This window comes from Xiphophorus hellerii, chromosome 13, assembly GCF_003331165.1.
Source record: "Xiphophorus hellerii strain 12219 chromosome 13, Xiphophorus_hellerii-4.1, whole genome shotgun sequence".
In the NCBI taxonomy this organism is placed as follows: Eukaryota; Metazoa; Chordata; class Actinopteri; order Cyprinodontiformes; family Poeciliidae; genus Xiphophorus; species Xiphophorus hellerii.
Window position 1 is genome coordinate 18576792 of NC_045684.1, and position 13746 is coordinate 18590537.

General features: G+C 38.3%; 1 protein-coding gene across 1 annotated transcript; it reads left to right on the forward strand.

Moving 5' to 3' along the window:
* Positions 1 to 2579: 2579 nt before the first annotated feature.
* Positions 2580 to 12015, forward strand: tmem196 (transmembrane protein 196). The gene is made up of 5 exons (XM_032580082.1): positions 2580 to 3477; positions 6565 to 6621; positions 8780 to 8915; positions 11098 to 11216; positions 11320 to 12015. The coding sequence occupies exons 1-5, from the start codon at positions 3313 to 3315 to the stop codon at positions 11389 to 11391; spliced, it is 549 nt and encodes a 182-aa protein (XP_032435973.1). The 5' UTR covers positions 2580 to 3312; the 3' UTR covers positions 11392 to 12015.
* The last annotated feature ends 1731 nt before the right edge of the window (positions 12016 to 13746 follow it).

Here is a 13746-nt window from a genome sequence, read left to right on the forward strand (position 1 = left end):
CTGTAAATAATAAAACCATTAATTTTGCTCTCTACAGATTTCAGAAGGAGAATATCCAACCATGGGGTTGATTCCTCAACTTTAAGCACCCTTTGGCTTTGCATTAGGATCAAGATTCAAAATTCACCAATAGTATACCTCAAAGTGGCTTAAGGTTAAGGGTTTGGAGTGGCCTAGTCAAAGTAGTGACTTAAATCAAGTTGAAATGACATGTGTCATAAGCCGATATTAATTTTCAAAAACCTTCCACTGCGGCTGAATTAAAATTATTTCGCGAACAGGAGTGTGCCATAATATCAACACAACTCATGGAAAAGACTCTTTGCCAGTTCATGCAAATCTTAGAAGATAGTTGTTGCTGTCAGTGATTGCATAATCACTTAAAAAGACTGGAGCCAAATTACTCATACAGTACATATGTCACAGTGTTGGCTTTTTCTTTCTAATAAAATAAATCATTATTTAATAACTGCATTTTGTATTTACTGCATTTACTTTCTTTTGAAGTTGAAACGTGAGGATCAGAAATGTTTAAGTATGAAAAAGAAAAGAAAAAGATGACGAAGGAGAAGAAATATAAAATGTAACAAATAGTCATGCATAGTTACAAAGTTTTTCCTGTAACTGTGTTCAAAAGAGCAAGAGTGTTCCCTCCATCGTATTATAAACAGCCAAGCATTACTTCTACATGCTATCATCTGAAATCTCTCTTTCTCTGCAAAACAGTCAATTTTGTTTACATCAAAGTTTCTCCTTTTGTCAGAAAAGTGCTTTTGCAAACACTAATCTGGTTTGAAAATCAGTGCTGAGGTCAATTGGAATTTATTTTTGCTAGTGCTGTCAAGGGTTGTGTATTATATTTCTCCAAAGAAAAACAAAATATGAAATACGGCTCTGAAATCATTCACTTCCTTTATTTAACTAAATACAACCCCAAACAAACAAGGACATCTGGATGTGCATGAAAGGCAAAATGGCCAAGAGAAACATTGGGATATTTATGACTTCATAACCAGATGAAGATCTGAATGAGCTCATGGATTAGGTCACCCACGCAAAAAGATTAACACTGACGGCCTCAACACAACAGCCCATAACAGGAAATACAGCTAAGATCAGGATCTATTACTTTTTACAACAAATCACAGATGAGAGGGTAGAGATGGAACAATGAGTGGATTGATGGAAGCAAAGAGAAAACTCTAGAGATTCTGCAAGTCTGCAATTGATTTGAAGCTGCACTTCACAGGCGGCATCTTATTCCAGCCAGCAGCAGGTTACTGTGGGAGCTGCTGCAATAAATCAAACTCCTGACAAACAAGACAGAATGTTTATGCCAAATTTAGGACTTCACAAAAGGATTTATTTTAATTTATGATTGATTTGTATTCCTTAGGCAACCATGGGAACATCTGCACACAGGAACTCCAACAAAAGACATCTAATCAATTTAGACATGAGCTCCTAATCATTTAGTTAAAATGACTAGTCAAAACTTGTTTTGTTTTTTTTTTATGTTTTTTTTTTTTTTTACATAATAATTTGTCTTTAAGATTTTTGTGGATTAAAGGGAACTCAGTCCCACAACCATTTCCTTAAAATGTTCCATTAGACTAAATCATATTTAAACAATTTTCTTCAAAGGAAAACAAAAGAACTTGTGTAAACTGCTGAGCTGTGCACAAGCCACCTTAAAGTGTACTCCAATCTGAAGCTTATTCACCAGTGATATAACGTGTTTTATGTGTTGCCATGCTCTTTTATATTCTCCTTACGTAACTCCTGCAGCACTAAAATAAACATATAAAAAAACAAGACAGACAACATGACAACACTTTTCATTTGAAAGAATTAACTGAAAATTTTAAGTGTTTTAACAAAGAACTCCACTGTTTTAATTCCCTTCTGCATGGGGAAACTTTCCATCTTTCCTCATCTTAAACATCAACGCTGCCTAGTTAATCCCCTGCAGTAGTTAACCAGTAGTTTCTGAAAGCTGAATACACCTGATTATATACCTGATTTGGACTCTTTGTTATCTCTCTGTGCTTATCTAAGAAATACAGGCATCCCATTTGTGTTTGGTTATGGAGAGACAGGATGCACAGTGCTGATACAGGGTGGTGCAGTGGTCACTTTCCTCAGCAGACTATAACTCACAGTGATCATAAAAGATCAGTGTGAGTTGATCTTTTGTTGTTCCAGTTTGTTGTCCTACAGTGAAAAACATGCATTTTTTTTTAAACACAAATCTAAAATGTAGCTCATGTTAAATATAAAAAAAAGCCACAACTCAGAAGCAATATTCTTACAATAAAGTAAGAATATACTGTATTATGATAGCTTTTTCCTGTGTGTTATCAATGTGTTGTCATTGATTGGTTTGCACACTCCCTTGAACACACACAATCAGTTGCTTTATTCACAAGTTTCACAGTTTATTACCAGGGTCTGAATTTTGAAGAAAAGAAGATGTGCTTATTGCGAGTTTAAATTAACATAAACATATTAAATGAAATAAGGGAATATTTGGACTTTTATGAAACATGTGAGGAACTATAGTATGTTCAAACCAATTCATCAAGAGAAAATAAAAAAATATGTTTCTAAACAAAACCCTACAAACATTAATTTCCTGAAATATAAAAATATTGACTAATTACGAGTTAAATGCAATCATACCTTTTCAGTGAACAGAAAATTCTGTTTTAAACCACAAAATCACGTCACTTGTTCATGACACGACAATAAAGTTTAAAAATTTATTTAATTTGAATAGTTTCTCGGTGAAGTTTCCGAAAAGAATATGAAAAAAAAATTAAAATTATTGGTTTGGTTCTCAATGAGCCAGAGACTGAGATCTTTTAAATCTTGTTTGCGGTCCTGCTTTGTGTTCACCTGTGAAAACAGAAATAGTCCATGTCTCGTGTGTCGATGTCCGTGCGCGCGCGCGTTCTTGTGCGCGCGTGCTTGCGGCGGCTCTTTGGTACCTTGGACAGCGCTCGGCGCCACAGACACATCTGTGAAAAGGGAGGGGGGCGCTTCCACCGACCGTCTGGTATTTGCGCGCACATTTTACTCAGAGGATGTCTCTTCTTTTTTTTTTTTGAATAGTTTTTGAGAGTTCAACCACTTCTCCTTCACAAGTTCCTTTTATGACTTTTCGGACCGATATTAGCGGCTAAGCCCTCGCCTTCCCGCTGGATACGCAACGAGCGGAGCCACGCCGCCTTTGGAACGCCGAGAAGCGGGATCCCCTCTCGCCGTGTGCTCGCCTCCTCCCGTCGGAGCTGGAGAGATGCCCGGGGGAGGATGTGCTCCAGCCGCAAGATCCTGTGGAGTCTGTTCCTGCTCTCCTTGGTGGAAGTGGGCCTGGGTGTGGCGAGCATCGTCTTGGGAGCGGTGGGCATCATTTGGGTGCGTGGGGAGCACCCGCCTCAGCAGGGCGACGCGTCTCCGGTGTGGAGTGGACTCTGTGTACGTGAACTGCTGCCTTCACTTTTTTCTGTTGTTTACTTCCAGAGTGGATAAGTGCACACGCCCGCGGGAAGCGTGGAGGGTTGAGAGTTCCAACTATTTGCCTTTCTAGAAAAAGACATATTGAAATAAAAATTTTTTGCTCAAATTTGAAAGCAAATTTTAAAATGTGGCATCTAACTGTTTAAACAGAAAGGCTTTTAATAGCTCACTGGCTTTATTGTAAATATTATAGATGCTGCCTGGATATGGTTAAATGCTAAAACTTTAAACTTGCAAACACTAAAATGAAACAGAAAGAAGCAGAAAAAAAATAATAAACTTATATAAATAAAAAAAAGAATGAATTAAAACAACTAATATACTTGCAAATGTTAAAAATGTAGAAATTTTAAACTTTCTATTGGTATGTAATAACGCTGTTCTTAGCGTTATTTTTAAAAGGAGAAAAAAATGTATGTGCTATTTGACCATACTGTCAAAGATGCACTCCCTCAACCATTTAGCCTCCTTCTCTGAAGCTAAAGATTGGTTTTATTAATTCATGCTTGACTTGATCCTCAGCGCTTCAGAGGGTCAAAGCTTTTACAGCCAATCATGCTCCCAGGCTTCTGGGAACGTCTCCTCTTGTTACTCGCATTACCCTCAGCATCACTGCTTTGATGCCACTGCTGGTCTGTAAAAAGTTTCGTTTCAGACAAACTCCCAGAAGTTTACAGACAGACAGTTTACAGACAACACTGCTCCGGCTAAGGAAGCATCGCCTATCTATCAATTGCTAACCCTGGCAGTTAAAATGAGTGTGTTCGTTTTATCAGGACAACTCAGGCTGGAGATTCTAATAGTCTACTAAGGTATCATTTGTTGTTATGAATCAGAAAAGTAAGAAGAAAAATATAACTAATGATTGAATGCTTGCAGGGCAGTCAGTGTGCATACCTCTGCAACACTTTGCATGATGGACATGTTGTGCAATGTGACACATGTGTTCAAGAGCTACCGCTGTCTGGTGACTCAGTCATCCTGGAGATTGATTGATTGATTTGACTGAAAAAAATGGTTGATTATCCAGGATTATAGGGGATGATTCTTGCTGAAACCCCATCATTCTCCTCCTGAGCAGGCCTCCCTGGTAAACATGTGTATAAAATCCTTAAAATAAATGGTTGTTATGGAGACTGGATTGCCCAAAGATGTCACTCTTTGCTGTACCTCTCTAACGGTGAGCCTTTGGAGATTTTCTTTACCCCCTTTTGCCATCATTTCCCTCATTGTGCATGGTGGCAGGATAAACTTGGAGTCCCATCAAGCTTTGTTTGGCAAAGTTCCATGAGTTTCTAATTACTGCGCTGACCGTAGCTTTTGGTGAGCAGACATTTTATTTTAATTGTTTTCCAGCTAATGTAGCTCAGCGGACATTTGCTTTATTTGAATGTTGGTGTTTCTTTTTGTTCTTGTTGTACCCATTTTGGAGAGCAGGCCAAAATGTCAAGTCCTATTCTCCAGGACAACAGTAGATTACTGATTACAAAATTAGTATCCTTAGACATTGTTGACAAAGTTAAGTTGCAGAGATGAATCTGTTGAATTCATTTTATAGAAATAGTTTAGAATGCCAGATGGTGTGGCACCATTTGATTAATGGATGTGTCTTTTCCTTATAAAATAGTTGTTCTCCTTTTACAGACTGGCTTTACATATTATGGTACTGAAGCACTCCATCCATACAGTTATTGTTGTTCATTTAAGGCCTCAAGATTCTGGAGCGAAACACAGAGACATCCATCTCCTTGGCAACACTCTCCAGCTCATTGTATGGTTTAGATGTTCCCTAGGCAGAAGGAATCTAATGGGATAAACTCTTCCTGCAAATTTTTGGGACTGAAAATGAAGGGTGGACTTTACTTTGGAAAAACCTCCCAAGGGAGGCCCCTATGAGGGATGCTGAACAGATACCAGAACCACCTCAGCTTACTTCCACCTGGATGATGATCCAACTTCACCTCTATTCATCTGCTTGTATCCAAGATCTTGCTCTTTTGGCCATAGATAGGACAGTGAATAAAGAGCTTAGCTTTATTGCTCTGCTGTTTTTTTCATTACAATAACTCGGAGCAGGGCTCAACTTACTGCAGGCAAATCGCTAATCTTTGTATCCATCTCCTGCACCATCCTGCCACCGGTTGGGAGAAAGACACTAAGATACTTGACCTCTTCAACATCCACTCACCAGGCTCCTGCTGGGGGGTTTTCCATCAGGTCTCTAAATGTTTCCATTCTTTGAAGAGCAAACTAAATCCGAAAATATTCCTCAGAAGAATACCAGTTTTACAATGTACAGACCCTACATATATAGGAGGTAATTTCATGTATTTATTTCTGTGTTTGCAAAGATACTTGCGAAACAAAGAAATAGTCAGGCTACTTTGGAGAAATACAGTATGTGAGAAACTCATAAAGTGACTTGGGATTATTACAAAAAGTTGCATGACACACACAGAAAGAGCCTAATAAAGAAAACAAAAAAAAAATAAGATTGCTTTGTAGATGTTCTTTTACAAAACAGTAAATTCCAGAGGAAGTAAAAGAAGAGGGTCTGACTATCAGAAATATTGAAGTTTAATGACAAATCTTCGGAGTTAGCTGAAAGTAGGGCAATTCTTTTGAGTTTGCATATTTTCAATAAAATCTTTTAAACAGGGACTCCAACCGAACTTGATACAGAAAATAATAGTTGACAAAGGAGAGAGCTCACATATTCTCACTACTCCTTCCAGCAAAACAAATACAGCACACAGCTTGCTGAGCTGTCTCTTTGTGAGCTTGTTCTGCCAGCATAATGCACCCTGCAGTTTACTCTAAATTTCTTACATCCAAGACAAATGTGGCTTTCTGCCACGGCACATTGTTTTAGGAGAAACAAAATACATGCGAGTAAAGAGAGGGATCTCCTTTCCTGTTTTCAGGATTTGGGGGAAAGGAGTAAAAACCACAAAATATCACAAAGAGTAATTTTACACATGCAGAGCTTGATACAAGTTTTAGTGGTGTTAATTAAGATTTTGCTTCTTCTTTTTTTCCCCCCAGTTTCTGCTCTGTGGGATGTGCGGAGTGCTGTGTGCTTGGAAGAGGACAGGTCTTATTGTAAGTGCTGTAAAGTTGTCCCACAAAGACTCATTAACTTCTTTTTCTTTTTTTTCTGCCCTCTAGATTGTGACCTAAATATGACAAAAGCTTTTTCTTGTTCCAACACAAGACAAACCTCATCAAAAGGCCACGCAAGCTGTAGGTTATGCACAATGTGCATGTGCAGCAGAAACCAGTCAGTTTGAGTAGCTCTTCTTCAAAACTTATTTCAAAACCCACAATTATTATTTGTGGAATGCCGCTGATTTAATTTGCACAACAGGCCACGTGGATGTGTGATTTCTGAAGGGATTCCTGGCGTCAACCAGGTTTGACCCCTGAGACCTCAATGTCAGGTGAAATCCCGTCCAGTAAAATAAACACTGGGATCTCTGGCAATTCTGACTCGCACACACTGAATTGTTCGGATCCCCAACATGTCAACTCATTTCTCATTCTGATGGACAGCTCCTGAAAATAGCCCGCTGAACATGTGCCAGGGATGCACATGTTTCTTTTTTACTCCATTCCTCTGGGAACAGAAAACCCTCTTCCTTCAATGTTGAAAAACTTGTCATATGAATCTGAAAAACTCACAAATCCGGACAAGACATGCACTCAGAAGGTTTTCAGTTGGTTTAAGATGGAGGCCTTTTGAAGCTCTGTGGGCAAGGATTTATAGATTCATTGCACTCATAAAATAGTTCTCTTAATTTTAAGATGCATCTCCCTCTTCATAATTAGATAAGGCTCATATATATTAATATATACATTCAATAAATTTAAAAGTTATTGAAAAGCTAAATTGAGTAACTAAATTCACTGACATATTGATAAATTACACACAAACTGATGCTGTCAAGTCATTATTTCTGTTAATTATGATAGAATAATAAGAACAATAATTAAAAACAAAACGTTTCTAGCACAGAAGTCTGGGTGCTAAATGAAAAGTATATTTGATACCAGCTTAACGGTTGTTATCTGCAAAAATGTGTGTTTAATTTGACAAACAAAGCTCATCAAAACAAATTTTAAAATTTATTGAATTTATTTTGTATATACCTGCATTTAAAGCACACAGAATGTTACCAAAGAGACTTTAAAAACACACACAGAGAGTGTTCTGATATCTGAGGAAATCAGAGGAGGCAAGCAGTCACCTCTCTTCTCTTCCTGTCACTCTTTCAACCTTTTTTTTTTTTTACAGCCAGTGTGTCTCCAAGTCCTTGTGCTCCTCTTTGACTCCGTCTCCTGCAGGCAATGCAATAATGATGGATCAATGTCAGTCCGATCTGCTGTAACTGAGACATCCCCTGTCTGTCCTGAGCTTTTGTCTTTCTCTTCATATCTCTCCTGTTCCTCGCTCCAATATGTCTTTCTGCCTCCCCTATTATGTCACATCGTTGCTGTCAATTCAGTGTCCCCGCTCCCTCTGTCTTCCCCTTTTCATCTTCCTCCATTACTCCCTCCCTCCCTTTCCCTGCCTGTGGGGTGATGATTGCATTAGCTCGGTTTGGCTCCGGACCCCTGCCAGCCGATTTCCACACTTCTCCGGGTAATGACTGAAATCCGAGATGCCCTTTTGCATGCTGTTAAAGGCACTAACGGCATCTGTACCGGGAGCAATGAGACAATACCTGCAGTGCAGAAGCAAAACACAAACACACACACACACGCACACATGCATTCTAAATCAATGGAAAGTATGATTGCATGAGTGTGTTGTTCTGAAAGCGGAGTAATGGAGATGCAATCATTTCCCAGTTGGAGTCTTTTGGGAAAATATTAATCTCAAATGGGATTGAAGTTTTGCTTTGGCCTATCAAAGTTCAAACTGGGTTCTTCCATATGAAGTGATTGATATGACAATACTCAAAATGAAATCCAACCAACAAACATCAAGCCCCCTCATCCACAAACACATCTAGCAAGTGATGTAAGCATATTCACAAGCTATGAAATATGTCTGCAAGATACTATCTGCTGTGATAGAAATCCAATTTTCCAATGAGAAATGGCATTTATTTTGTCTGATTTGCATCACTCATCACCATAGCCATTGTCTAATATGGGAAAATAATTCAGATCAAAGCTCCTTTGGTGATCATACTGCTCATATGATATCAATTAATTGACATGAAAATGAATCTTTATGTGTCTCTGCGTTTTCCAGATGATCCTCTTCTCAGCATGCTGCATCTGCGGCCTGATCGCCGGGATTCTCAACTTCCAGTTTGTTCGGGCGCTGAACAAACGGCCAAACTCATTGCAGTCGATCCACCTGGCTGCCATGACACTGGCTTGTCTGGGTAAATAAACAGAAACCGCAAGACACAACATGCCATGATGCAATGGAAGGCAACTGGCAAAGAGTTGTTAAAGTCTGCAACAATAGACGTGTGCATGACTGTAAACTGGTGGGGGGTATCGCACAAGAAAATGAAGTGCCCTCATTTATTGGAATCTGTGGTTCCAATAAATGAACCACAGATTCATATATATATTTATAAATCAACCATACACATTTAAACCCCCTAGCATCATAGCTCGCATTGTGTACAGCACTCAAAGACACACCGAAGTCTCTTAGAAAAAAACGGTTGAAGCTGTCAGACGAGTGGATTTGCTGAAACTTCGGAGCAAGTTGTTTATTTCCTCCTGTAAGTGCGGCTAGCTCTCACTAGTCTAGCCCCTTAAAGCTCTTTCGTACGCGACACGTTTCTGCTTAAAAAAAAAAAGAGGTCTTGAATCCGACGGTCATCTTTAAGTCTTTACTGAACTTAAAAGAAAATAAAAATAACAAACAGATTCAAAACAAATAGAAAGTGATGGTCAAAAGACTGTGTTACTCTCAAGGTGCCAGACTTCCACAAAGAGCAAGTACTTTCATCTTTCATAAACTAATTAGTCACTAACCAATCAAAAGGCACCTTGTCATAAGCTCAAACACAATACAATTACAGACGCTTATCTTTTTCAAATAACAGAGTAAATAATTTAACTCACATAAACACAAAATAACATTTTGTATAAGGCTCCAAAAATGTATATATGGCTCCTACACCTCCTTTTGTCCATGGAGAGAAAATGACTGAAGAAGTGAGGAGGAGAAGGAAGAAGGGAAAAGAAAGAAGGCCAAATTAAATGTGACGACTTAGTTCAAGCTGCAGCTCTCCCAGATAATCCATTCTGCAGACGTCTTCAGGGAGAAAAGCAACGGCATCACAGAGACCCCTCTGTGATTTACAAAGTTTACAAAGTTTTGTAAATGGACTTCAGTGAAGTCATCTGTTTATTGCAGTAACCTTAATGTCAACTGCTATTTTTAACAAATGTATGTTGTGGTGATTGTAGAGCACTTTAGGAAATAACTGCTGGCTGTCAAAACATTGTGGAATCCCCTGTTTCTTAGAAGTCAAATACGTATATATTTTTTCTATAGCATTTCACAAGAGTGGAGCTTTAACGTTTCCAGAGTCCTCAGTGTTCTCTGATGCACTCTTTTCTTCAGATGTCTATCAACATCTCACATCTTGACTTGGTCATATTTGTCCTCTCTACCATGCAAACACTCTCAAATCTCTCAGATTGTGAGGACGTTTCCTATCCACAGCACGCCTTGTGTGACCCCAGAGATTTCATTGTGACTTTTGTGCACTCTTCTCCTAATTGGTACCTTTCTAAAGGTATTAGTTTAAGATTGACCGATCAATCAATCAAGTTTATTTGTATGTGACATATCAGCAACAAGGCAGTTCAAAGTGTTTTACATCATAATCCAGGTAGAAGGTTATCTGATGACCTTCTACCTGCAGACATTGAATATCTGGATGTCATTAGCAAAATCATAAAAGAAGAGTCCATAGCACCAGAGGATGTGAGAATATAGTTGATAAAAATGAGTGGACCAGGCACCAGAACACCATGGTACAGGTGGCATCAAAATACTCAAAGTGTAATGACCTTTAAATTGTGTCATAAAAATAGGCCCACAGCATCATTGAGCCTCTATTGCAATAATAAGTATATAATTATACTTATACTTATACCAGACCCACTTATAGTGTTTCGAGACAAAAAGTCTAAAAAACTTTTTTGTAGACCGTAACATTAAGTTAAAGTCCACAAATTTCCCTGGCATCTGTCTACTTGTGTCGTCTTAACTAGATTAGTTCTGCATCTTAAATTCTGACTAACACTCTGCATCCTGAGCAAATATGGAAAGTGTCTTCACACTTGCAAGTCCAGGAAATCACATGCCCACTCTGAACTTAGGATTTGCAAATTAACTTTAAAAAAGACACAGTGGTGCCTTGTCGCAGACATGTTTCACCTCATTATGTGTGACTTCCATATAACATATTGTTGAATATATTCTCATTTCTTATTTTCCTTCAAGAGGAAAAGTAAAAATACAGGGGTTATCAGAGCTTGAAGAAATGTTCCACTGGGAATTGTGAATTTATTCTAGAACCGTCCTGTCTTTTCCAGGGATCTCAACCTGTACCTTATCCACATGGCTTACCTGTCGACTGGCCAGCTCTGAGCAGCAGAGGATGTTCATGGAGAGGGAGCACTCGCTGCACCATTCTCATGAGATGACCGAGAAGGTAAGACTAGACTACTGAAGGAAGACAAACATAATGCCTTTAAAGGGTAAGACAAAACCTCTTTGGGATAAGTGTCAAATTTGCCTATGTATGTCCTTTTCAGGAGGTCCTTGACAACTCCAGTAATGGCATTCCTCAGGTCTCCTACAACGGACACACTTCAGCGTCACCTTGACGATTTCACACACACCAAAACAAAGACGGTTACTGCAATATCATCTGTGGGACAGAAGGTTCAGCTTGCGGCTCACTCAACATATCCCACTGTCCTGTCCTGAATGCACAAAGCGGACCAGGACTCTCACCTTGGAAACCCTTACTACTGTCAGAGAGAGAAACGGAGCATTAGGACAGCTGTCGTGCTTCTGAATTATTATGATGCAGACACTGGTTCAAAAATCCTCAGCTCAAACCAAAACAAGGATGCTGAACTTTTGTTTGGATGACAGCTCAGGTGAACATCTTTGTGACCTCTCTCTTAACGTTAATGAGCAGGCAGGGTGGATTTTCCCCTTGAAACAATGAGCACAAAGTTAGCATGCGGCTGATCTATATGTATCGAAGAGCTATTGCAATTTCAGTCTCACTGTCTTAACTCAATCTCTCTGTCTAGTAACCAGTTTAATGAATGCAGTCTGAGACAGTCAACAGTAAACTGTATTTTTGTCTGATGATGGAATGCTTTGACATGACAACACAGCAACTGTACTGTACTATATAACAATGCTTGTATAATAAATTGTTATTTTTATAATGCTTCTTATAAAGTTACATTAAATAAAGTATGGCTAGCCTATGATGAAGGATGACTTTGATCATTTTTGTTGTTATTTATTATTGCAGCAGTGTTGGAATGACTAATCCAGTTGTTTTGACCATGTAGATTTTTTCTTTTTACATTTTTGGTTTTCGCCTTTTAAAACTTTTGTGGATGCAGTTTTTGCCTACTTTTTTTTCTTTTGTTTGAGTCATAAACACTGACCTTAACTGAGAAGAGTGAGGTCTGCAGTGCATTGCATTTTCTTGTGGATTCTTTTGAAACCTGCAGATTACTTTGTTTCTGACCAGTTCTTGAAAACCTTTAGGTTGGATGAGGAAGTGTTGTTGTCTCACAGACATCTGGATATCTTTTGGATATTGTTGTCCTCCTTTTGTACTTAGTAAATCAAATGCCTTTAGTAAGGTATTTGTTTTATTTTATACTTTGAATTCAATTTTTGAATGTAACAAAGAGAAAATCTGTATATGCTCAAATTACTTAACAAGGGTATCTAGTTTCTGGAGTTACTATGTTGATTTTACAGAGTCGGCTCGTAGCACAAAAGCAGTGCAGAAACCTAAACTACTCTGCATTTTCTGTGTCCGACAGCTTATAAGCACTGTGGGGATATTTTGGATAAATTGTTGATGCCAACGATGTCTAAGTTGGCATCTCATTCACAGCTTCACATTGGTGCTTAGTTAAATGGTTATTTGAAACTTCATTGAGTCTGGACTGTATTTGATCATCTGTAGTTCAATAACTAGACTAATAATACTTTAACTGAATTATGGAACTGATCAGATTTTGTTTAACATAAAGTTGAGCTTGATGAAAACTTTAATATCTCAGTGAAAATACAAAAGAGAACCTTTCTGACGCCTTTTAGAAATCTAGACCAACTTAGAGTTAGATATAAATGGAAACCAGGATAGAGTGTAATATTCTAGACTTGTTACTGATTCTTCAAAATACAGTTGGGGTTTGAAAAACAACTATTCTATTTTAAAAACAAAGGATTAAGGTACTTTTTCAATAAGAATTTTTCAATAAAATCATGTCTCACTCTTGTAAACCCAGTACTGTTTCATCTATGAAGCTAAATATTTTCCCACACATGTAACTGTTGCTGTCTTGGAAGATTCTGAATCTTTTCATATTTTCTCATGCTGCAAGCAACTTTAACGTATATTTTTGGGAAGGAATAGTGACTATTCACAAAAAACAGTTTTCAACTTTTGAGGGGCGAAAATAAAAAAATCTGAAAAGTGTGGAAAGCATTTATCTTCCCTTGTCCTTCCCCCAGAGGCGTCTCCAAATGAAACCCGGTGCATACAGTTGAGTGAATGATTGCAAAATTCTGAAATGTGAAAAAGTTAAAAGCTCACGAATGGTTTCTTAAACAACTTCACAGCAAATAATGTAAGTATTTATTTTTCATGAAAATTGCTGTAACTACCAAAGACCCAGTTGAAAAAGTAACCTTCCTGCATGTCTGGCTTTGGCACGGTTCGTGCCTTCCACAGCAGATATAAACTCGACAAATAAAGTAAATTTGGTTTACAGCTGCTGTAAAACCTGCCTTGAGGAAATGCTTCACAAAGCAAGATGGGAAATAGCAGCACACACACTCCCACGCACACGCACACACACACACACCACTTCAACCTGTTGTGAAGACATTGAATTGCTCTAACAACATCATGCTGCTCAGTACTTAATTATGAATCTTTGAAGGTGTGTGTCAAGAGGTGTGTGTGTGTGGTTGTG